Source organism: Tachysurus vachellii, chromosome 22 (assembly GCF_030014155.1).
Source record: "Tachysurus vachellii isolate PV-2020 chromosome 22, HZAU_Pvac_v1, whole genome shotgun sequence".
NCBI lineage: Eukaryota > Metazoa > Chordata > Actinopteri > Siluriformes > Bagridae > Tachysurus > Tachysurus vachellii.
Window position 1 is genome coordinate 9,148,817 of NC_083481.1, and position 23,750 is coordinate 9,172,566.

Below are 23,750 nucleotides of genomic sequence, written 5' to 3' on the forward strand. Positions count from 1 at the left end.
AATCTGGTGGTGGATAAGTGATGTGCTTTACAGGCTCTTGAGAAGATTGATCATGTAGACCACTGTGTATGAAAATCTTCAGCCAGGAGGTTAATATTATGAAGTAATGAACTCATAATAATATGATAACCACAAATATACACCAAAATCAACAACGAAATGGTTGCAGAATCGCAGATTTAGAGGTCTGCAATAAAGAAGAAGAAAAAGAAGATGGAGAAGAAGAGTGTGTTTCTTACATATACATTACAGCACAGTGAAATTCTTTTCTTCAGATATTCCAGCGTGCATGTTAGGAAGTTGGGTTCGCTATGATAGAGCGCCCCTGCATAAGAGAGGGCTAAGTACCTTGTTTGAGTGCCCGAATATGGCAGCTTGGTGATCCTGGGACTTGAATCTCATATTTGAGCCTTGTTTAAAACCTGCACTGAAAAGAAAAGCCCATATTTGTGAACTTCTGTAAGTGAGTTCAAAACATTTTGAATGAAGAAGTGAACCAAGCGTCTCCAGCATTGTTTACAGGGAGAGGCTCAGTTATATTATTCTCTGTAAAGGAGGTCTTAGGAGACTGAAGGTTTGCTGAACATTTTTAAACCAATGTTGTGGGGCTCCATATGGTTTTGAACAAAACACATGCATTATTCAGTCTGGAACGTTTTTATGAAGGGCGGCAAACATTCTGGTGATGACTGTATGCTCAAAGAATCGTCAAAGCCAATGCCTTAATCAAGACATCAGGCATTTAATACAGACAGACAATAAGATCAGAGAGAGAGAGAGACGGCTCAGTCTTAATCGCCGTCGTCCCTTCTTTCGCTCAATAATGGCTTAATTACATCTGAAGTTTGAACAGTGGAAGTGTGATGAGATGAATGTGTGTGAGACAGATGGCTGCATTGCTGCACTCTGCCCTGCTCCAACAACTTCAGAGGGAGTGTGTATATGTGTGTGTATGTGTGTGGAGGAAGCAGATGGCCAAAGGTGTGTTTAATATTCACACAGGGAAAGGCCGAGTCATCGCTACACACGGATGTTCACACAGAGAGACAAGGTTTGGTGTACACACACATGCAGACACACACATGACCTCTGTAAGATTTATCAGGTGATGAATAGTGGCTGAGCAGACACATATACACACACATACACACACAGTTGAGTGAGTTTTGTACGATTTTCATCATTTTAAAGAGTAACAATAATAATAATAATAATAATAATAATAATAATAATAATAATAATAACAGAATTCAAAAAACAATGACACAAAATAAAACCAAAAAACTGCAGCAACTCAGAAGCAGGCTTTCTGCTTTTCAGCGCCCCCAACTGTAAAGCAATACAAACTGCTCAATAACACCGGTGCTGCATCACTATGAGGGATGTGGACCATAAAAATGCTGCTCTCAGACTAAGACCTGTACTTAAGTGATACATAATTAAAATCTATGAGCTGTGGATGCTCATAAATTGGCAATTACTACAGATTTAAGAAGAGTACAGACCAGTACATGCATAAAAACACTAAAAGAAAAAAAGAAACAAAAAACGGCAGGACGCACAGAACGAAAATCCATACGTCCATTTTTCTGGAGCGTTTATTCTATACAGGCTCACAGGGAACCTGGATACAGAGTCTGGAGGTAAAGGACATCCTGGAAGGGCTGGCAAACCATCACAGGGCTGGCAACCAATCACAAACACTCACATTTTAGAGAAGCCAATCAGCCTACAACATGTCCCTGAATTGAGAAAGGAAACTGGAGTAACCAGAGGAAACCACTGAAGCACACAATCATAAAAAAAATATTTTTTGCATGAGTACAATTTAGATACTTCGGACAATATTTTAATCAATGTACGCGTGTGTTTGTGTGTGTCTTGTATGTTTATGATGGTGCTGTGGGACTCCTGTGATTGGAAACTCTATTGTAGGATTGTGTGTGTGTGTGTGTGTGGATTCAGAAGCTAGCTGCAGTGCACTTCAGTAATACATGTACAGGAACACTGAAATAGTACACAAAGTTTCCAGAACAACAGGATGTTTCAGACAAAAGTTGCAAGTGAAGTAAGACATCGGAAATGTCCTTGCTTCTCCAAGAAACTCTGTGTGTGTGTATATATAGTCTTATCCAAATAAGAAACCCACCAGGACAAGCTGTGTTAAGATATTAATAGTGACACACGCTTCCCTCTGATGTCAGCTTGTCTCTTGCATCTATTTTTCTATTTTCTTCCACTCTGGTTGTCTGTGTTCCTTTCATTTAGACTGTTAATATAATCTCACAGTAAACAGCTGAATGGTTCAAACTTATGGTGCAAGAGCAGGGCTTTTAAAAAAATAAGTCATAAAGGTTCAGTTGAATGAGACTCCTAACATGACTGAATGCCTTCATGCCAGATTCTGACCCTAACATTTGCGTACCTACGTACTTTCAGTTCTTCTCTTCTGGTCTTTTGCTGTTGGAGCTCATCCACCTCCAGGTTTGTTCATTCTGAGTTGCTTTTCTGCTCACCATAATTACACAGAGCGATTATCTGCGTGACTGGAGCTTTTCTTTCAGCTCAGACCAGGCTTAACGCCCTCATCTACAACTAACTGGTCGTGTCAAGAATCTCAAGCTGTTCAAATCTCATACTGGTCATTTCAAGAAGCTATTACTGGTAATGTTAAGAATCGAATACTGGTCAAATCTCATACTGGTAATGTTAAGAATCGAATACTGATAATGTTAAGAACCTCATACTAGTCAAATCTCATACTGGTAATGTTAAGAATCTCATACTGATAATGTTAAGAATCTCATACTGATAATGTTAAGAATCTCATACTGATAATGTTAAGAATCTCATACTGATAATGTTAAGAATCTCATACTAGTCAAATCTCATACTAGTCAAATCTCATACTGGTAATGTTAAGAATCTCATACTGGTCATGATAAGAATCTTATACTAGTAATGTTAAGAATCTGATACTGGTTGAAGCTCACGCATCAGTTAGAACAGGACATGGTTACAGTAACAGTACTGGCAGTCAGCTGTATGCAGAGTGATGTACAAATACAGTATGTAGGTAAAGGTCTAACATGGTGTATATTTTTCCTCACATTTTTTAAATGTTGTCAGATTCTAGATTTTTGTGCTTTAAAATATCCTTATCCCATTTTTTTAAAGCTTTTTCAATTTTAATTGAAAGCAATGATTATTTTGTTATTAATTTTTTTTTTGTTCTTAAAGCAGACAGAAAATCGGTTTTAGCATTTGGTTGTTTACCCAAAAAAATTCTTCTCTAAAAAAAGTATTTGATGTTAATGAAATTTAATATCAGATTTTAAAACATACATCTGAAACAATTTTTAGTGATTTTTTTTAAAATATAATCTTTACAAAACTTCCCATAAATAATAGATTAGTTTATGCTGCTCTAGGTTCTCAGCAATGTGCACAATATTTCCTGAGCATTTAATTTTTTTTAAAGCATTCCTTTATTTTTCTATAAGTGTTTAAAGAAGTGATTGTCTACACAGAGTACATACAAAAAAAACAATTCTAAGAGAAATTATCAAATGACCTTTCTGTAGGTGTCATGAAATTTCATACAGATAAACACAGACTTACAACTGAATGTATAATTATGAGTTAATGCTAAATGCATCATTTCGATAATTCAAACAAGATAGAATAATATGCAACAGTGACAGGTTTGAATTGTCTTTTTAAAATGCCTTCTTTATTAGTTCAGAACCCATTTATTAGACAATCATTTGACTCGTATTCCTTTTCATTCCCTAAGTGCTCTATCACCAAAAGAGGTATAAAGATGATGATGTATGACATGGTGTATGACACAATAAAAGATGGATGAAATTACTGAATGATCTGATTGGTAGGAACAAAATGAGACAATAATATAATTCACTACATGGTTATTATTCTGCAGTTGTGGGAAGAACTTGTACATACAAAGTCTTTGTGTTCAGATTCTTCATTGATGTCTCTGTGAATTCTGAAAAAAAAAAAGATAAAATAAGATTGCGATGCAATAGGCATTAAAACAAGCAACTGTTTGAACTTTATTACTGTTTGCAAATATCACGCTTATATACAGTACAACAGTTGGGCCAAAAGTGAAATTTATGTTCCGCAATATTCCCTAAATTGTAGGTGATGATCCAGGGCATGTTTTTTTTTACTGATCATGATGACATCTCTGGGTTCAGTAGCACATCTGCTCGTGAATCATTTTAGGACACGCAGAACTGTGAATGTCACTATTAAAGACATGATAAAGACTTTGAAATGGATTTCTAAGACAAAAGAACAGAATGAATTTGATGCCCATGTTCAAATGTAGCTTTAGTAGTTTTACTTAATAAAAAAAACAACAACATGATAAACTCTGCTCTGCAGCTCATGGGACATAGAAAAGCCAGGATGATAAACATGGGATACAAATTCTGGTGTAATGTCAGAGTTGCTGGGGTTTCAATTACTTCTGTGAATATAAAGTTCATCTAAACAGTTATTTTGTCTGTTTTAATTGATGACAGAGTCTTAAAGTGTCAGTAGTCAAACGTCTGTGCTCACATTTGCATCACATGGAACAGATTTCTTTTTTTTTTTAGCCAAACAACTGCCAGTCTATTTACTATGTTTCTAAAAGAGTGAAGCCTAAACATTAGCAACTGATGAAGGCTGACATCACTCAGAAAATGAGAGCACATGGCGTCTTTGTACGAAAGAGCTTCAGGGATGTGACCCACTTTCAGCCAGATGGCAAAAAAAATCAAAACATGTATTTTGACAAAAACACATATTTCATCATTACCTGGACAGACCATTGACTATCAGAGCGGTCAGACGACGATGAAAAAAAAAGGGGTGATAGAAAGGGAAATATTTTACGCTCTTTTATAGTTGTTTGTATTTCTTTTATTTTAGATACTGGGAATAAAAACTCAAACTGCTGCTGAATAAGCTGGTGAATGTCAGGATAGAAAAAAGTAAAGAAAGGAGTTAAGGAAAACATTGCTTTTTCAAACTCACCATTAATCCACAGAATTGCTTAAAAATGGCAAAAAGTAAAGAAGACCAGAAAATGCTAAGCATAAGCTGAACAAAAAAGATACCTATTACACTGTCCATGTAATTAGGAGGCATCTTAAACCTCACATAAACCCAGGAGACATACTGTAATTCAGCAGATTATAAAGAAAATCCCTCGCAATACTTGGAAAGTAGAAGCCATTATGCTCGCTCAGCCCTCTTGAGTCCTGTTAATCATCAGCACATACTGAAGACTGCAAGGTCACTTACTGCATCCCTTCATCTTACCGTGCCCTATTCACATGCATCTCTTCATCGCTTATGAAAAAATATTTAGAAACCATTTTACACAAACAAGATCATCATTCTTCACTTGAACAGGATGCCACAATGCATTTTCAGTGACTTGAGTTGCGAAGGTGAATGCTAATTAAATCAACAGCACATGCTAATCGTCAAGGGATAACGATAAATAACACTAAGTACTTCGGAAAGCCACACCCTCTTCATTATATAGTAAAAATATTAGTGTAGAGTTAGAGTAGTTTTGCCTTTGAACAGGTAATGACTAAACTACACATTTCACCACAGAAGGTTAAGGTACATTCTGATGTATTTATGAGCTGAAGACGCATGTATGCTGCCACAAAGGCGAAATTACGAGTGGGAAACTTTGGGTTTTCTTTGAGCTCCGAGTTGCGGCGTGTCAGGTCTCACGTAACCAAACATTCAGACCGACGGCAGAAGGACTCCACTGCAGCTTTTATTGGCCAAGGTGAACGCCCATGTCTGACTGACATGAAAAGCAACCAATCAGTTTGTTTTGTTCAGCATCATGTTTAATGTAAAGTCAATGTTCCAACAAAAACAGACTGACGCTCAACTGTAGGTCATTCGTCTCTGTGAGTCTATTCTGTGAACCTCATGTAATTTGGGAAATCCAGTGTTTTTTGATCGTCATAAGCGCTCATTGTCACAGATAAACACAACTTCCTTCTTCAATGAGGGAAATATAGCGTCACAATATCTTAGTTTCCAGACGAACCGTTAAAAATCGGAAATCGTAGAATCCAAATCACATGACAACTTTGAAACTCGTGAACTATGACTAAGACTATGGCGTGTCAGAAAACTAGAAAAAAAAAATCTAAAGCACTGAAACATAATTCACTATAACGATTCAGCTCAAGGCTGAAAGGAAGAAACAAGGACACCACATGTACTTTAGTTGATGAGTCAAGATATGCTTTGGTGTCTGTAATTTACTTCTTTAGAGCGGAGATGCCAACGTTGATGCCTATCATGGGCAGTGATAGCTGAGAAGTTACCAGTGTTGCCCAGAAGCTCACATGTTCAAATCCCAGCACTGACAAGCTGCTACCTTTGGGTCAACTGCTCAGTTGTATAAATACAAGTTGTTCTGGATAAGGGCAATATATCGTAAATATATCATCCTCCACACCACTTCCAGGTTTCTGATACATGATATATCTGACATTGATGTAGTCCAGATTTAGGTGGATATTAGAGGTCAGAATTCTTTTCTTCTTTATCTTTCAGCTGCTCCCATTAGGGGTCACCACAGTGGATCATTTTTCTCCATCTCAACTTGTCCTATGCATTTTCCTCTGCCACACCAACCACCTGCACGTCTTCCCTCACCACATCCATAAACCTGTTTCCTTGACCTTCCTCTGGACCGGCAGCTCCATCCTCAGCATTTTACCTTCCTATATACCCCATATCCCTCCTCTGTATGTGGCCAAACCATCTTAATCTCAACACTCTCACTTTGTCTCCCTAGCATGTCTCTAAAGGATTAGACAGTTCAGCTACATGATGTTTTGTTCATGACTATAAATGGCAGATTGTTCTTGACAACCACTGGTTCTCATAGTAAGAGTAGTCTCGTACGCAGGGGGTCGATGATATTTTTTTAAAAAGTTTGTTACAGTGGATGAATTCACAACCCACCCTTAATTGAACCACATTATACAGAGTTCCTCTACATAGTTATTAGTCTACTCGATAGTTCACTGCTATAAATAAATCGGCTTGGACCTGGTGCATTTTGGGGGTGGAAAGTTCAGGAACAATAGAAAAAAAAGCATGCCTCTGACAAATATCAATAATATTTACATGCTATATATTGGCTTAAACAATGTTCGTAAAATTAATCTGTACTTGGGGGAATATGGAATTTATTTGATATTTAAAGGGATCTCCAGCTAGTCTGTGTGACACTGAAGTTGTGGTTAGGGGAAAAACAAAGGAGGAAAAGACACAATGTTTCCATAATATATCCACGTCTCTTCTGCTGTTCTAGAGGACCGGCAAAACGTTCGGTCATGGCAAATGGGATCATCTTCAAAACCCCACAGAAGGAAGGACAAATTTAGTGTGTAAGTGAAATGATTCAAAAGAATGAGACTGTCTAACAGTGAAAGGTGTCTGAAGTTTTCAGTTTCTCAGTCCGTGTAATAGTACTGTAGGCGGTTCCGTCTTGCATGTATTTTCATTCAGTGAAAGGAATTCAGGGACTGCCTCCTCTAAGAAACATGCATGCAGATATAAAGAAAGGTATGCTGCCTGAATGACTAAGGTTTATTGTTTTGGTTACGGAATATCACAATATGTAGAAGGCCTGTCTTGCAGTCTCCACTCTAATCTTCCCAAAGGTGTTCTATCATTCTATCAGGTTGAGGTCAGGACTCTGTGCAGGCCAGTCAAGTTCCTCCACACCAAACTTGCTTGTCCATGCCTTTATGGGCCGTGGTTTGTGCACCGGTGAGCAGTCATGTTGGAACAGAAAGGGGTCATCCCCAAACTATTCCCACAATTTTGGGAGCATGAAATAGTCTAAAATGTCTTGGTATGCTGAAGCATTAAGAGTTTCTTTCACTGGAACTAAGGGGCCAAGCCCAACCCCTGAAAAGCAACGCCAACCCCATTCAAGATTGAAATACCAGAATTAAATGATTTAGTGGGGTGTCCCAAACTTATATCCTTCCTCAAACCATTTTCTTACAGGTACATTCAATACCTTACAAGACAATTGAGTGGTGAGAAAGACAAATACACAGGTCTGGTCAGAAAATGTACTAAAATCTACAAAAATTGTACTAAAATTCTTCAAAGGAATGTGTTGAATAAATTGAATTAGTGTATCATTAAGCTACACGCAATAACAGTTCAATTTATTTGAATAGCTCTTTGGACAATGGACATTGTCTTAAAGCAGCTTTACGGAATAATAGAAACATGGAATTAAAAATGTTTAAATTAGGTTTAATTTAAAATTAAATTACTATTTATGTCTATTTATTAACATTTATCCCTATTGAGCAAGCCTGAGGCGACGGTAGCAGTGTTACTCTAATGTTACTAATGTAACAGTGTTACTCTAATGTCAATCACTACAGCATGGGGATCATTAACATCACTGCCCTTATTTGTATTCACAGAATGTACAGTTTTCTCTCATTGGGATGTTTTTGGGGTGTAAAAAGAAAACTTCCCATACCTTCTTTGAGCTCTTTATCCATATAGAGCTTAAGCTTCCTTCCTCTGAGACCAAACACTTTAGCAGTTTCGGTGATCATGGCCGAGGGCTGGAGGTTATTTTGATCTGCAGGATTAGCCAGTAGCAATGTGCCGACGTCGCCTCTCTGGCACTCTGTGTGAGGATGAAGGTCTTAGTAGTAAACTATTAATATGAATCACCAATAGCCATAATTGCAATGTTTACTGAGGATAGTGTTACATTTATACTGGTGCATTTTAAAACACCATATAGAATTATACCAATTTTATATATATATATGAAAAAAAAAAAAAGTGTCAGTTTAAAGGCAGAAAAAATATCTCCTATAACGTTAATGTGATTTATAGGAAAAAACCTAGATTTTATATAGTCTATATTTGTTTCTTTAAACACAGGTTAGACAGGATTTCAAAAGATATAAGGAGGAAAAAAACTAACCCTAGAATTTAATGGTATTTTGACAGAGAGGTAGCACAAGCAATACAAAAAAAATAAAGACACAAAAGCATATCATTAAAATAAAAACAACAACAGTATTAGTGTAATTTTTAAATACTTATTTGTTTTATATTTAGCATTATTATAATCATCAGCATTATTTTTATAGAGCCAGACTGTAAATTAGAATCAGCCTATAGCCCTACAGTAACAGTGTATTTATTCTCTGTTGTCTGTTACAAACATCCTTAAAGTTCTCACTGCAACAATTAACAGAATATAGAAATGGTGTTTGAAAATTTCACTTAAGTAAACATGTACATTATGTGACCAAATATATATTTATTTCCCTGAACACCTTCTCATTACTGCAGCCGTCTAATTAAATCAACCAAATATCTGGCAGCAGCACAGTGCATAAAATCACACAGATACAGGTCAAGAGCTTCAGGCAAAGCTTACATCCGAATGGAAAAACAGTGTGATTATTCTGAATGTACAAAGGGAATGGGTGTTGGCTACAGATGGGCTGGTTTGAGCATTTCAGAAACTTCTGATCATCTGGGATTTTTTACAAAAACTAGAATTTATAGAGAATGGTGCGATAAACAAAAAATTCCTATATATCCTGTATATAGAGGATCTGCAGGCTGTTTGCAACCTTGTTGATGAGAGGGATCAGTAAAGAATCACATGACATGTCTGAGCTCATAGGAAATCTATAGCAACTCAAAGAAGCACTCTTTACAAACACGATGAGCAGAAAAGCATCTCAGAATGAAAAGTTGCTATACAACCTTGAGATGGATGAGCTAAAATGGCAGACTAGCTGCCTTTTTTGGAGTGAATCTGTGCATGGTAAAGACTTGAAAAGAATGCAGGTGATTTTTCCCCCCCAATCTTCAGCTGTCCAGTTTGGGTGAGTCTGATCCAAGGACAGATACAGACTCCTGTTCTTGCCTGACAGGAGTGGAATCCGATGTGGACTACTAATACTGTAATTGTGTTGCTACTTCCTTCCTGGCAGCTTGAACCAATTTGACTATTTTTTTCTCTGCCTTTTCTCATCAAATCTTATAGAACTGTCAAAATTTCTTGTTTTGTAACAGCGTTTTGTCTAAGATCTAGGGAAAATCTCAGATCAGCAATTTCTGAAATACTCAAACCAGGCCATCTTGCTTCAACAGCCATGCCAGGGTTAAAGTCACAGAGATCACATTTTCCTCATTCTGATGTTTGATGTGAACATCAGCTGAAGCTTCTGACCTGTATCTGCATGATTGTATGCCTTGTGGAAAACTGAATAAATGATAATGGGGATGGATGGCAAGTGTATATTTCTAACAATCTGCTGTATTAAGTAAATGCTCAATGGAGGAGCAGCAGCTGGTGTAAAATAGTCTGTAAATCTGTTGTTGTATTAAAAATGACTATTAAGGTATTATTCTATTCCACTCTCCACACCAGTCTGGGTGCACAACATGATGGTGCTGTTCTCTGCCAGTCACAGATTGTGTTTATTATCCATTACGGCCGTCATTTGAACGCAGAGCATAACAAATACCTAAATAGTGAGTTTGATATTCGAGTAAAGGAATACTCGAGCAATTATTAAATACCCACTGTCATGTTGATGTTCTGTTGTGTTTAAATATACAATAAAAAAATAACAGAATGAAGAAATATTTACTGGAGTTGTGTTTTCCTTCTGCTTTACTGTGCCATAACAGTACAGAGATTTGCCTTTGTTGGTATGGATTGATGGAGAAGCAGCATGAATAATCACAAAAGAGAATTAAATAAAAAAACAATAAAAAAAAAAGAAGGGCGATGTACCTGCAGGACATGCGTTGATGAGTTGTAGGTTGATGTAAGGACACAGCAGTGATTCTGAGACGTTTTTTTCTGCAGGACGAGCTCCCGATGTCAAATACAGAGTCTTCCCACTCAGAGCCAGGAGATCACTGCTGTTCTTTAGCTCTGTAAACAAACACAATCACAGTGAACTAGAGTAATTTGCATCACAATTGCTTTTTAATGGGACCTGCCATCATTCACTCATCTCTCTCTCAGCAGTTATTCCTATGCTCAATGCTTTTATCCAAGGCAGAAACCAATCTAAGCCTATAACTGAGCAATTAAGGGTTAAGGGCCTTGCTCGAGGGACCAACAGTATGCACCTTCTCAGGCATCTCTGAGACTTAAAGTAAGGTTGTGCAATTTGGTCTTGAGTACTCAACAAACAAAATGAGAGGCTACTCAAGTACTTCAGTTACTGAGGTACAGTTTACGTTTGCCAGGTCTCTCTTAGTATAAGGACTCCATGTAGACCATCTTTGGGTCTTGAGAAAACTATCAATCTTTGGCAAACATATCTGATTATTGGGTCAATCTGCTAGTGCTGTCTGACTTTTAGTTTGTCTAAATCTTTATTTAAGCCTGAATAGCGTCTGAGGTGTGAGGTGATAACTGTAGTTGAGATATCAGGGGTGTTTCATTGATCTGTATTGTATGTCTATTCAGGGTTACAAAGCCATGCTTGTGGTCCTAATTCAGGCTAGAATAAGGGGCTCCACACACCGACTCTCATATCTATAGGTTCATACAGTGTAAATTCACACTAAATCAGATAGTAGCTAATGCCCTACAGTAGTACTGTAATCAATCAACCCTTTGGATCCCTGTAATATCAACTGGATAATAGCTTGGACACAAACCCAACACAACCATTACCAATTGTTGCACAATTTACACTTAAAATACAACCATTTCCAATTGCTGCGCAATTTACACCATTACACAATATACAACCATTAACAGCCAAACTCTTACTTTTTCAGACAAATTATTACAACTTCATTTCTGAAAAATCATGCATGTGTCAATGTTGTCACATTGTGGTACATCATTTAACTGATCATTGGTACATCTCTAGGTATAATTAAGTGTTAATAGACGTTCATTGAGCTCATCAACAGTAGTTTCTTTCCTCATCTTCCACTCCTCTCATTAATGCCTCTGCTGTTTCACCATCATCACAGTCCTCCATCTGTTGTGCTGGCAGCAGGAGTTCTGCTTCATTTTATCAAGTGGTTTTTTTTTTCCTTTTCTTTTAAGAGCAAAACAACATCAGGACAGAAAAACACGATGCTGAAACAAACATTAGGCAAGATACAGAAGCCGGCACTATGATTAATAACCGTCTTCAGTGCCCGTCAATGGACCAACCATCAGTGAATGATTTATAACACTGAGTGTGATTTACTAGAAAAACTCTAAAAGCAAACACTTCTTAGGTCATGGTTTACTACTTAATGTTTAATCATGGGAACGAGCACGTGTTAAGTCATAAATTTTGTCATAACACATCACAATGGCCTGGTTATCACAAGAGTATACGCTCACTGTCTTCTTGATTAGGAACATATACATACGCATGTGAATTTATGCAATTTTTCAATCAGCCAATCAGGTGTGAGCAGCAAAATGCAAAAAAAAAAATCATACAGATACAGCTCAAGAGTTCAACAATTTAATGAAACCAATAACAATTTTTCCCCATTCTGATGTTTGATTATAATGTCCCGTGAACATTAACTGAAGCTCTTGACCAGTGTGTGCATGATTTACAGAACTGTTTTGATCCCTTATGATTGGCTGACTGGAAAGCTGTATAAATAAACAGTTGCACAGGTGTTACTATAAAAGCGGGCGGTAAGTGTATATTTCAAAACAAACTACATCACTGGATTGCAATCTTTCTAATAGGACTAACTTCATCGCAGGAGCATAAACACTGCCCAAAATTAGTATTCAGATTTTATTTTCACATTTGTTTTAAACCACCAATGCAGCAATTGTCTCAAATAAAATGAACAGACAGAAATTTATGCTTGTTTGACATTATATATGTATATACACCAACATTATATATGTATATGTATGTATCTGTGTGTGTGTTAACATGCAAAAATGTTGAATTTTTTCTGACATGATTTATTTAAATGGGACAGGACATTTTGTGCGGTTTCACTAAATACTATGCTAAACTACTGTATTAGACAATCGAATGCCCTTCTGTAAGAGTTTTAAGGATATTTTATATTTTGGAAGATAGAGCAGTGACAGATTGGATTTGTGTCTCCTGAGATCTTACATTCCCTTATCTCCAAAACACAAACGAGAGAGAGAGAGAGAGAGAGAGAGAGAGAGATCTGTTCATTGGAGCAGAACCTCTTTGGTTGGTACCAGTCCATCACTAGGGGCCACATAAACAACCAGAGTGTAAAACAGATAAACAGATGTCAAGCTTTAAAAACAAGTGAAAGGAGAGAGAACTGTATATGAACAGGGATTTCTGTTTGCACAGCATTTTTCTAATATTACAAAGTCATATATCACAACAACAAAAAAAAAAAATACAAAGGCATAAAGATGGGTAAGAAATGTGTGTATAAATAATGCCTTTGATTGTTGGAAAAGGAAAAACATTATTAGTTAGCATACTGAGCAAGTGAAACATTATTGTGCTTCCCAGTGCCAAGATTTAATTGCCTGGAAACCTAAAAACAGGTCCCTTAAAATAACATCCTAATAAAAAGCTAGCTAGATAATAAGGATCAATCCATCAAATGAGAGAAACAATATCTTTTCATTATCTTCAAACGGTACATATCATGTTTGTGTCCTTGACAAAAAGTGAGCAGTCACTGATGTTCGTTTGAGATGGGCAGTTCTTAAGCTACAGGGAAAAAGTCAGTGTGGAACGACAGACAGCGTGTGGAAAGCAGGAGGGTGAACAGACAACAGCGCTACGCTGGACTGCTCTGTTTCGTCAGGATTTCCAAATACCTGCATGGTTCTGATTCTGAAAATAAATAGCGCCTCAGCTGATAGGCAGCAGGCACGGTGTGTTTAAACTTACATACCCACAAACACAAGAAATTAAACAAATGAAACGTTTTATTTATTGATTTATTTTCACTAAGGAGTATGTTATTTTTGGTTAAATCTACAACTACAAATTTAAAAAAAAAAAAAAAAATGAACCAAGAAAAAATTGGTAAACCTCCCTAAGCTTTTGTCTATCACAGGGTCTGTATATTATGGTTACTGTAATTAGTGTACTTTTGTCACTGTTCTATTGTGTCTCTGTGTTTTACCTGAGGCTATGTTAGTGGTTTAATTTTAGATAAATAAATAAATAAATAAATAAATAAATAAATAAATAAATAAATAGATACATTTCTTTAATAATTAAAAATAATAAAAATTCATCAATTAAAAATAAATAAAGAATATTCTTTAGGGTTTAAATCTTGTAATTGAATAAAATCGTGATCACAAAAAACTGGCAAATTTAAAAAAAATGATGGAGCTGTAGTTGAACTTGCTAATAGATGGAGTACTGTCTGTTCCAGAAGCTCGTTATATTTATATATTTATCTAGTTCTATGCACTTTCATCCTCTCACTGCATGTGATGTCCTAGATGAAAAGCCTCAGAAGAACAGGGTTGGTGTGGAAGAATGATTCAGCACATGTGTGCCAGTGTGTCAGAAACAACCTGCATCAATTACACGCAAATCTTCACACTGCGTTCACATCAATCAGATCAGACAGCAATGTGATTACAGTTCTCACTGTACAGCAGCGTCCTTTCTTTCTTTCTTTCTTGTATTTCTATCCTTCCATTCCTTTTTTCTTACTTATTATTTTCTTGTTTCTTTCTTTCTCTGTATTTCTCTCTCCCTCTCTCTCTCTTTCCTTTTTTTTTTTTAAATGTCTCTCTTCCCTTCTCTCTTTTTCTCTCTCCAAAATTTTAAACATTCTGATTAAAAATGTCTCTTTCTTTCCACTTTGCCGTGTTTCTTTCTTCCTTGTTATTTCCTCATTACTTTCCTTCTTTCTCAATTGTCCACATAGTATCACCTCATTTATTCTTTCTTTTGTTGGCATTTCTGCCTATTAACGTTCATTCTTTTTTGATAAAAGGAAATGACTGACATGTTTATTGTGTAGTGGAATCTGTGTGTTGTGTAGAATGGGTCTGTGACTGGCACTGGGACAGGAACTGCATAATCAGCTTCATTCAGAAAAGGGCAGCAGTGCTCACTTAAAAAGTGCTTGAAATTTCTTCATATTTAAACTAATATTTTCATGAAAGAAGACAAATTATCATCATCATCATCCTCATTATTATTATTATTATTATTATTTTCAAAAAGCACCAACTCAAAATGCCCCATCTACAACCAACCCACACTAAACAACTGTTATATTTATGTGTAATAAGAGAGTGATGTGTAAAATGCATCTCTTACCAGTAGTCTCACTGAAAACGGCCAAAGAAGCATTGTTGAGTTTGAAAATGCTGCGGCAAACCATCTTAAGCTTCTCTACATCCAGTGTGTTGTCTCCCATGGGATTTTCCAGCAGAACCATTCCCTCTGAGAGAAAGGGGTAAATAAAACCAGTTAGTTTAATGCTAGAGCAACAAAAAGATGTTTAAGGTGAACAAAAGCATTTTAGATTTTCCTTAATATGGGATGGATGATAACTGGAATGGATATGGAATTGAATCACACCAACTCCATACAGGCTACAGTGTAGGTGTCCCTGCTGAATCATCCACCAGCCTTTGTACATGAGGATCTCTTTACCTTGTCGTTTATTGTCGAGATTGACACAGAGGTTGACGTAAGGGCATGCAGGGCCAGTGAGAGGTGCTCTGAAGACCACTGCTCCCTTAACGATGGTCAAATCCAGGTCAGAACCCTTCAGCTACACCCAAAACACAACATGTACTCAATAACCTGGTCAAAGACACCACCAAATACACAACATGGCCAAAAATATGTGGACACCTGATCATCACACCCATGTAGAGTCCTTCTGCAAACCGTTGCTACAAATGTGGAAGCGCACAATTGTATTAGTGTAATAAGTCTGTGTATGCTGTAGAATTAGAAATTTCCTTCAGTGGAATTGATGGGCACAAATAACCAAAACAGAAGACATGGTTTGGGAAAGTTGGAGTGGAGTGGAAAAACTCAGATGTCTTCCACAGATCCCTGACCTCCACCCCACTTAACACCTTTAAAATGAACTGGAATACTCTCTGACCCCAGGTCATCACCACTGCCTGACCTCACTAATGCTCTTGCGGCTGAATGAGCCTTCCCAGAACAGAGGAGGTTAATATTACAGCAATGGCAGTCTAAACCTGGAAGACGATGTTCAACAAGGACATATGAATGTGATGGCCAGGTCTTTGGCCATATCGTGTACATATCAAAAATAGTGGATAACTAAATACAAGAGTGTTTACCTGAGTTTTTTCTTGGACAATCACACTGGCATTTTTGGGCACGGGATAAGGCTTCAAAGGAGCCTTCGTAGTGGCAAGGATAAAGTCTGAATGAGCCTGGATTACTTTGTCTAGGTAATCACCTGCAGGCTCTGAGCTGTAGTACACAGTGATCTCGTCAGATGGGACCAGATGACCCTTGAGATAGCGAGAGATGAAACGTCACTTGAACCGTAATAACCCCATTGGCTCCAGCATATTGTACACATTTGCTATTATTTTGGACAGCTGAAGATCTGAATCCGTTTCATGTATAGAGGCTGCCTCTCTTACATATTCATTTAGCAGGCGCTTTTATCCAATGTGGCTTAGAAATCGGAAATGAGAAAATAAATACAATATCAAGCAGAGGAAATTACAAGCAGTGTTAACATAGCAGAGTTTTAATGCTGAGTGCTAGAAGAGCAAAAAAGACACAGAGTAGAGGAAGAAGAACTGGTATATGTACAGTTTTTGGTGGGGGAGCAAGTTAGGGTTTAGTTAAGTGTTAACAGAAGAGTTGAATCGTTAGTCCGGAGTGGTGCTGGAGGTTCATTCCAGCTCTGAGGGACAATCAGTTTGAAGGTTCTAGAAAGGGATCTCGTGCCTCACTGTCTTGCTCAACAGTCCAACAATGGTCCAGTGCTAGGACTTAAACTTGATATCTTCTGGTCACAAGTAGCAAACTCCTGCCTCATTTGGTGAAGAGAAGGCTGAACATTGCATTTAATTACTGAATTATTGTCATTAATACCTTTCCATTTTTAGAGTTGATTTTAAATAGAGAGAAAGAGACAGAGAGGGCATGTGAGAGGGAATAACATCATACTAAAGCATCAAAATACTTGTTCAAGATAGAACACCAGATAGAATTTTCCCAAAATGAAACCAGTATTAGATTTCAGTTGTAAGCAATGTAAACACTTTAACAAAAAGCTCTCTGAAATATAAGGAAGGTAGAGCAAGAAAGACACATAACTGGTTCTTAATATCTACATACTTAAGACAAAAATATTTTACTTTTTATAAATTGTTTTTCTTATAGCTTCTAACTTTATGGAGAAAGCACTATTAATTCCTACTTTTTTTTTTTTATTTAAACACCTAAACCACATTCATACCCAAGCACCATTAAAAACAGCCAAAACAATGGTGGAACTTTCTGGAATTTTAGTCTTCACACACTAAAATGGGCTATAACACCATAAACGAAGAGTTTTATTTTTCCTCAAACATTCTCAACGCTGGACCCCCACCAGTTACTGCCTCCTTTAAGGAAAGGATAACAAAAACTCTAATTCCCTCCCATGGAAAATTCCTCCTGTTTTTCAGAGTTTCAATAAGAAAGGAATTCAGGCTTGGCCTGGTGCCAGAGACCCCCTTCCCTTTCACATGTACAGAACATACATGGCACGCACCAGGCAACAGGCTGGAATGGAAAAAAGTTTGTTTATTAAGGAAGGGGGACAAAAAAGGAGGGTAGAAGGAAATCCGTCTTACTTTCCTGATCTCCATAACACTTCAAAAAGCAGCATATGTCTTCGAGTGGACCGGGTAATTAAGCTTATTAAGCCTGCTCTGCTCCATGCACATGTAATTCTGGAGTGGAAAAAGTGTGTTTTTCTTTTTCTTTCATACAGCAATGCTCCAAGCCTGGGAAAGGCAAATGAGCCAGACCCCAAGAGGGAAGAGAAAGGCAAACAAACTGGGTGGAGTGATGCCAGAGAAATAAAGATAAGAGCGACAAGTCTTTTTGTTAAATTTTTTCTTGAGCCATTCAAACAATTATTCCCTTAATTTCACTTTAACCTTGGAAAGGTGCCTCGTTCATTTAAAACGTTAAACACTGATGGTAATGGAATTAATGGGGAAACGTCGTCATGCGTTCTTACCTTCTTGCGCAGTTTTTGGATGCGGTTTATAACTTCTCGAGCCACGCCTTCATCTACCATCGATTGATCAGGAGTGATGTCTAACAGCACCAAGAGCTAAAGTGGAGGGGGGGAAAACAAACAAACAAAAAACCGAGATCCCAATATTATTACACACCTTGAATAAATAAACACCTTGCTGAGGAGGACACGCTTGAGTTTTACTTAGTGGTGAATTTTAATTCTTGACAGTGTGCGTGAACTGAAAGTTCAAAATATCCCATGTTCCCCTTAACGTAGTCTCTCATCATAGACTCTTTAATTTTACTAAAGTAGACTGCAGTTAAGAGACAATTTGCTGCATACAAACATTGCCCAAACCCACCTCAAATCAAGACAACACTCAACCACAATCTCAACTTTAAATACTTCATGATTTTGTTCAAAGGAGCAACAACTGACTCGCAAATCTTTCCCATTGAACTTTGTCATTCACTTAGTCCAATGAACACATCTAAATGAATGAAATGTTTAATGTGATAAAACTGTGACTGAAATCACCACATGCTGGACCAACAGATGTTAATTTTGGACCACATGGTGAACTCTTTTCCATTCACTTAAATTTTTCTCTTAGAATGAAGGCTACTGGCTTTTTTTTTTGGGCTATATTCTTTTTAATTGCATTGTGTTGGTGGCTCCATCACTTGAACGCTGACTAGTGAAATCATGGCCAAGCAGAGCTGACAATAGTTACAGGTTGAAACATAAATGACATAATCAACTAGCTCAGTATTGTTGGCCATGTTTGGCTACTGGAACTGAAACCACAAAAGCCTACAAATGAACCTACATTAGACATCAGTCCATGTAGGTCATATGTCTCACTAGAACTTAATCAGCAACCTTGCATAAGTCGTAAGCTGTGTCCCAAACGACATACAATACACAATGCTCTTACCCTCTTACACTGTGCACTACTTACTGCACTCCATAAAATTCCATAGAGCATCATCTCAAATGGAACACTAATGGGTTTTTACTAACTGGGACTATAAGCCGTTTCCAAGTCAACGGCAAACTACGTCACCTAACGCGATGTCGCTAGCTTGAGCAGAACACAGTGAATATTTAAAATATTGAGAAATAATTCACACGACGTGCAAATTTAACAGACATTTATAAGATGTCTTGTTCACCAAAATGGCATCAGTCATAAACAGGGTGCACTGGGTTGTTGTGAGCGACAGAAACATTTTGCATCATTACCTGCCCGTCTGAATGCGCCTCATATTGCGTGGCTGTGCCTGATTTTTGATCAAAGGTGTACATCAGCCGCAAATCTTCCTCACGCAGCTCGTGTCCATCAACTGTAATACAGCCTGGGAGACAAGGAGAAACTTTTTGAGACACGTGTGATCATAGAAAAACCAGTGAATGTAAATGTCATGTAAAATTAGGCACAAAAAATTAGGAACAAAAAAATAGTTTAAAAATATTAACAATTTTGTAAAAGGTCACAAAAATTCAAAAAATCATGAGGAAAAAATATAAAAATATAAATCTAAAGAATATACATGCACGCGTTTTTTTTTTTTTTACTCTTCAATAAGCCAAAATACACACCATCTTCCAACACTAACCGAAATTTTACAGAACACCTTTTAAACGTTTGTTTGTCGTTTAAAAGCAGGCTTATCTACACAAAATGTCAGCTTTAGTTCTCAGGATCTTTGTTCTTGAACTGTGCACTTATCCTGCTCTGACCCGTTTGTGTCACATTTCATAGCCTCGTCCCACGTCGTGCCTAATTAAAGCGGCGATGTTCTGTAAAAGAGGTGTGAAAGTGCTTTTGAAGCAGGAGTGCTGAAACACCGCAATCAGATCCTCGTGCTAATCGGAGATCTCTTCGCTTGGGTTTGCTCTTCTCTGCTCTTTCGTTCTGGCACTCGGGGCTAAAGGAAGCAGAACGGCAGGTAACGCACGGCTTATTAAAAACTACCGCCCACTTTAGGTAGAGACTGTGATGACTTTTCAGCTTGAAGTCCAGAAAGCAGCTTCCTACCTAAAATATCAGAATCACAAGGTGATGCAATTCCCTTCTGACCCTTGTGCACAACGCTCCATCTCAGGCAAAATCGTTAAAATGCGAGGATGCAAGCTATTATTATTAAGAAATACTTTTCTGCACCTGCCAGTTTCAGGGATGGACTCTTTGGTCACGGTTGGTGATGATCTTAGACAGGATCGCTAAAATCTAATATCTCAACACTAAAACGACAAGGCTACAGAAAATGTTACCCTTCATTAAAATAAATAAATAAATAAAAAATAAACCTACACCTCTATTGTGTCTCCTATTGTGTAACCTGTGCATTGACACATTGATGTATGATGTATGCTTCTTTCCCTTTCTCCTCCTCTGGTGTTTAGATGAGAGTAAACAATCCACCTTGTTCACCTATATTCTCAGTACCATCTGATGTGTTACAGAGAAGCGAATCTCACCTGACATCTTGCAATCCGCTGATATGCTGCACGGATCTACAGTCTGTGCTGGTAAAAAAATCAAACCCCAGCCTCTCTTCTATAGCTCATACTGCAGATTTTCTTAAAACATTTTTTGGTAATGTTCCATAAAAAAAACAGTCCAAAACAATCCACCTTAAAACTTGTTCTCACATCAAATTATCTGATCTGGAGGACAAACATTACAGAAAGTTTGTGATTGTTTACACTCACTACCTCACTCACTAACCTGAAAAAAATACACAACAGCTACGAACGTAACCCATCAAAAGCACTGTGCATAATACATACCAAAAAAAATCTAAACTCTCACAGTCATCTGAAAAAATGTTAAATACTGGAATCACTGCAAACCTATAAACATATTAAACTATTTAAATTTTGCATTTCACCTTTAATGCACGCACCAAAATATATAGTTATATATACTGGCAACTATTCTGCTTTGGAGGATAATAATGATTTTGTGATATATACTGTATATAAAATACATAAAGTTAAACCAGCCATCACCATTCCTACAAAAGGAAGTCAAAAAGGGGGATTAAAAAGAAAACAAACAAACAAACAAACAAACAAATAAAAACAGCTAAGAAAAGACTTTTTCTTTGAAAATGTTTTTTTAAACTCACTCGTGTTATGATTTAGGATTGATGTTTTCTTCATTAATATCATGAAGGGAAAAAACCTATTGGTTAAAGTTTCAAACTGACATCCTAACAGTGGAAATAATGATCTGGTTTTATTATTTATGTTCCACGTTTACGTTATTATGTACACCTGGGTTCACTGCTTTCCAACATGAAAGAGTGAAGATAACGGTGTGTGAACAGGATATTCAGAAAGATTTTGTTTCCAAAGGATTTGCAAGACAGCCAGAAATTAAAAAGAGAAAATTTGTGCATGGTACACACTGCTTTGAAACACACAAATGAGTCATTATTGATACATTATCTGTAGACTGGTGACAAAATTTAAAATGAAAAAACAATGGTCCTGTTGTTGTTTGCTGGCATGATTCGATTCCATTTGTCCCTTCGGTGGGTCACTGCAAACCAAAACAAATCTTTTCTTACTGACTGCCCTCATGCTAAGATGTAACAATCTGGCCACTTCCAGGTTGACTCCTACCCACAGGGAACAATAGCTCACTGAATGGTGTTGCTGAGTATAAAAAAAAATGTAAATATATACTACAGCCTTTGCAGTCAGCAAATCTCAACCTGTGCACCTATGGCGAGCTTTCTCCTGGTAGGTAAGACAACACTATCTACTATATCACACTCCGCAAAGCATCCACTGAGGAAATCTGTTAAAAGAGCAGTGTTTGTCCCTTTAGACTGATGTACCAAAGCTCTTCTGGAGTCTCATGGTAGGCCACCACTTCATTTGTCAACTGTCTGTGTATGCAACATTAGTTGTAAAGACTTACCATGTATTTCACTCGGTAATAAACTTTTAAATGGATGCACAGTTTGCAATACTGTAAAAGCCCTGTGTGATTGAAGCACTGTGGAAGCACAGGTTTAAAGTGGTGGTGGTACACACCCATTTTTTGGAAGTTCTCCAGCTGTTCGCTTTTCAGTTCCTTGATGGCGGCTGTGACCGATTTGAACGCTCCTTTCAGCCTCTTTCCGAGCACCATGTGGTCAGGCTCGGCCCGCAGCCGAATGCCATATTTATCTTTATCTGTGGACAGGGTGAGTTGGCGCACGTTCAGCTCCTGCAAACAGAGAAAGCGCCCATTAGAAGCATAATTCAGTAAATTAATATACAGCGGGTGAAGCGAGAGTGCGGAGGCAGTATGGGCTTGTAGATATTACGTTACGGTATATTGCCTTGTGCCGGGGGCTTTCACTTATTGATCGTTATCAAACAAAACATTAGAGAAATAAGTGCGCTGAATGATTTTGCTGATGCAGTGAAGTAAGCGCATGCATTAAAATGTTTACAGGTTAAAATGTTTGCACTTAACAAAGCACATCAATAATCACTCAGAACAAGGATGCAAGACACACTATACAAAAAGATAGGCGGTGTATAATAGCTGCGGTACAGCGGATTAGCTAAACGGTGAGCTACCGGGTAGGAGCAGGAATTATTAAATGACACAAAGAGGCTGTACTTCACATAAAGCTTCAATAACAAATGCTAGAATTCAATCTATTTACGGAAGCAAAATTACCGGTCTGTGGTGTAGCATCCATATATCTCAACTCACTGTGCAAGCTGCTTCCATTAGTGTGCAGTGTAAATGACATCTCTCAAGACCACGTGAAGGATATTTACATTTGTGATTGATGAGCTGATGTACAAAAGATACACTTAAAAACAGCCCACACTTCAGTATTACACAACTCAAAGTTGTATAATGCGATCCAGTGAGATTCAGCACATAGGACTAGACTTCACAAATACAAAGACAGTTGTAAAGGAAAGTCCTTTTGCATTATACACACAGTTTTGTATCGAACAGCCAAGCATAAACATTGAGACTGGTTCTTTATAGCTTTAACTGGAAAGCCACAACAGCCTTGGCTGCTGCCCAGTCATTCAAATGTAGAACTTGAGACTGAGCCGTCCATGTTTTATTCACAATCACTATGTGCAACTGGACTGCATGTCTGGACAGTATACTTAAAGGAATACTTCAGCAAAATTTACTAAAGGTTTCCCGTTCGCTAACATGAGGTCAATAATCCAACATTTCAAGTCATATCCAGTTAACAGATACAACACAAAGACATGTTGAAGTCTGTGTGATGGGGCATGAGGTAGCTCAGTGGTTTTAGTGTTGGTCTACTGATCAGGAGGCTGTGAGTTCAAATCCCAGGTTCACCAAGCTGCCACTGTTGGGCCCTTAAACAAGGAATTTAACCCTTAATTACTCAATTGCATAAAATGAGATAATGCGAGTCGCTCTGGATAAGGGCGTCTGCCATATGCTGTAAATGACCTGAATTAGAACATTG

General features: G+C 37.5%; 1 protein-coding gene across 1 annotated transcript in view; it reads right to left on the bottom strand.

The window, feature by feature from the left end:
* Positions 1 to 3,701: 3,701 nt before the first annotated feature.
* iars1 (isoleucyl-tRNA synthetase 1) overlaps positions 3,702 to 23,750 on the bottom strand; it is a 66,591-nt gene continuing 46,542 nt past the window's right edge. The window contains exons 26-34 of the mRNA XM_060857837.1: positions 22,327 to 22,501; positions 19,519 to 19,631; positions 18,271 to 18,366; positions 16,361 to 16,537; positions 15,693 to 15,813; positions 15,354 to 15,479; positions 10,868 to 11,011; positions 8,573 to 8,725; positions 3,702 to 4,009 (exon numbers count right to left, since the gene is read on the bottom strand). Coding sequence (XP_060713820.1) covers positions 3,933 to 4,009; positions 8,573 to 8,725; positions 10,868 to 11,011; positions 15,354 to 15,479; positions 15,693 to 15,813; positions 16,361 to 16,537; positions 18,271 to 18,366; positions 19,519 to 19,631; positions 22,327 to 22,501 — 1,182 coding nt within the window. The 3' untranslated portion in view covers positions 3,702 to 3,932. The remainder of the gene's footprint in view (positions 4,010 to 8,572; positions 8,726 to 10,867; positions 11,012 to 15,353; positions 15,480 to 15,692; positions 15,814 to 16,360; positions 16,538 to 18,270; positions 18,367 to 19,518; positions 19,632 to 22,326; positions 22,502 to 23,750) is intronic.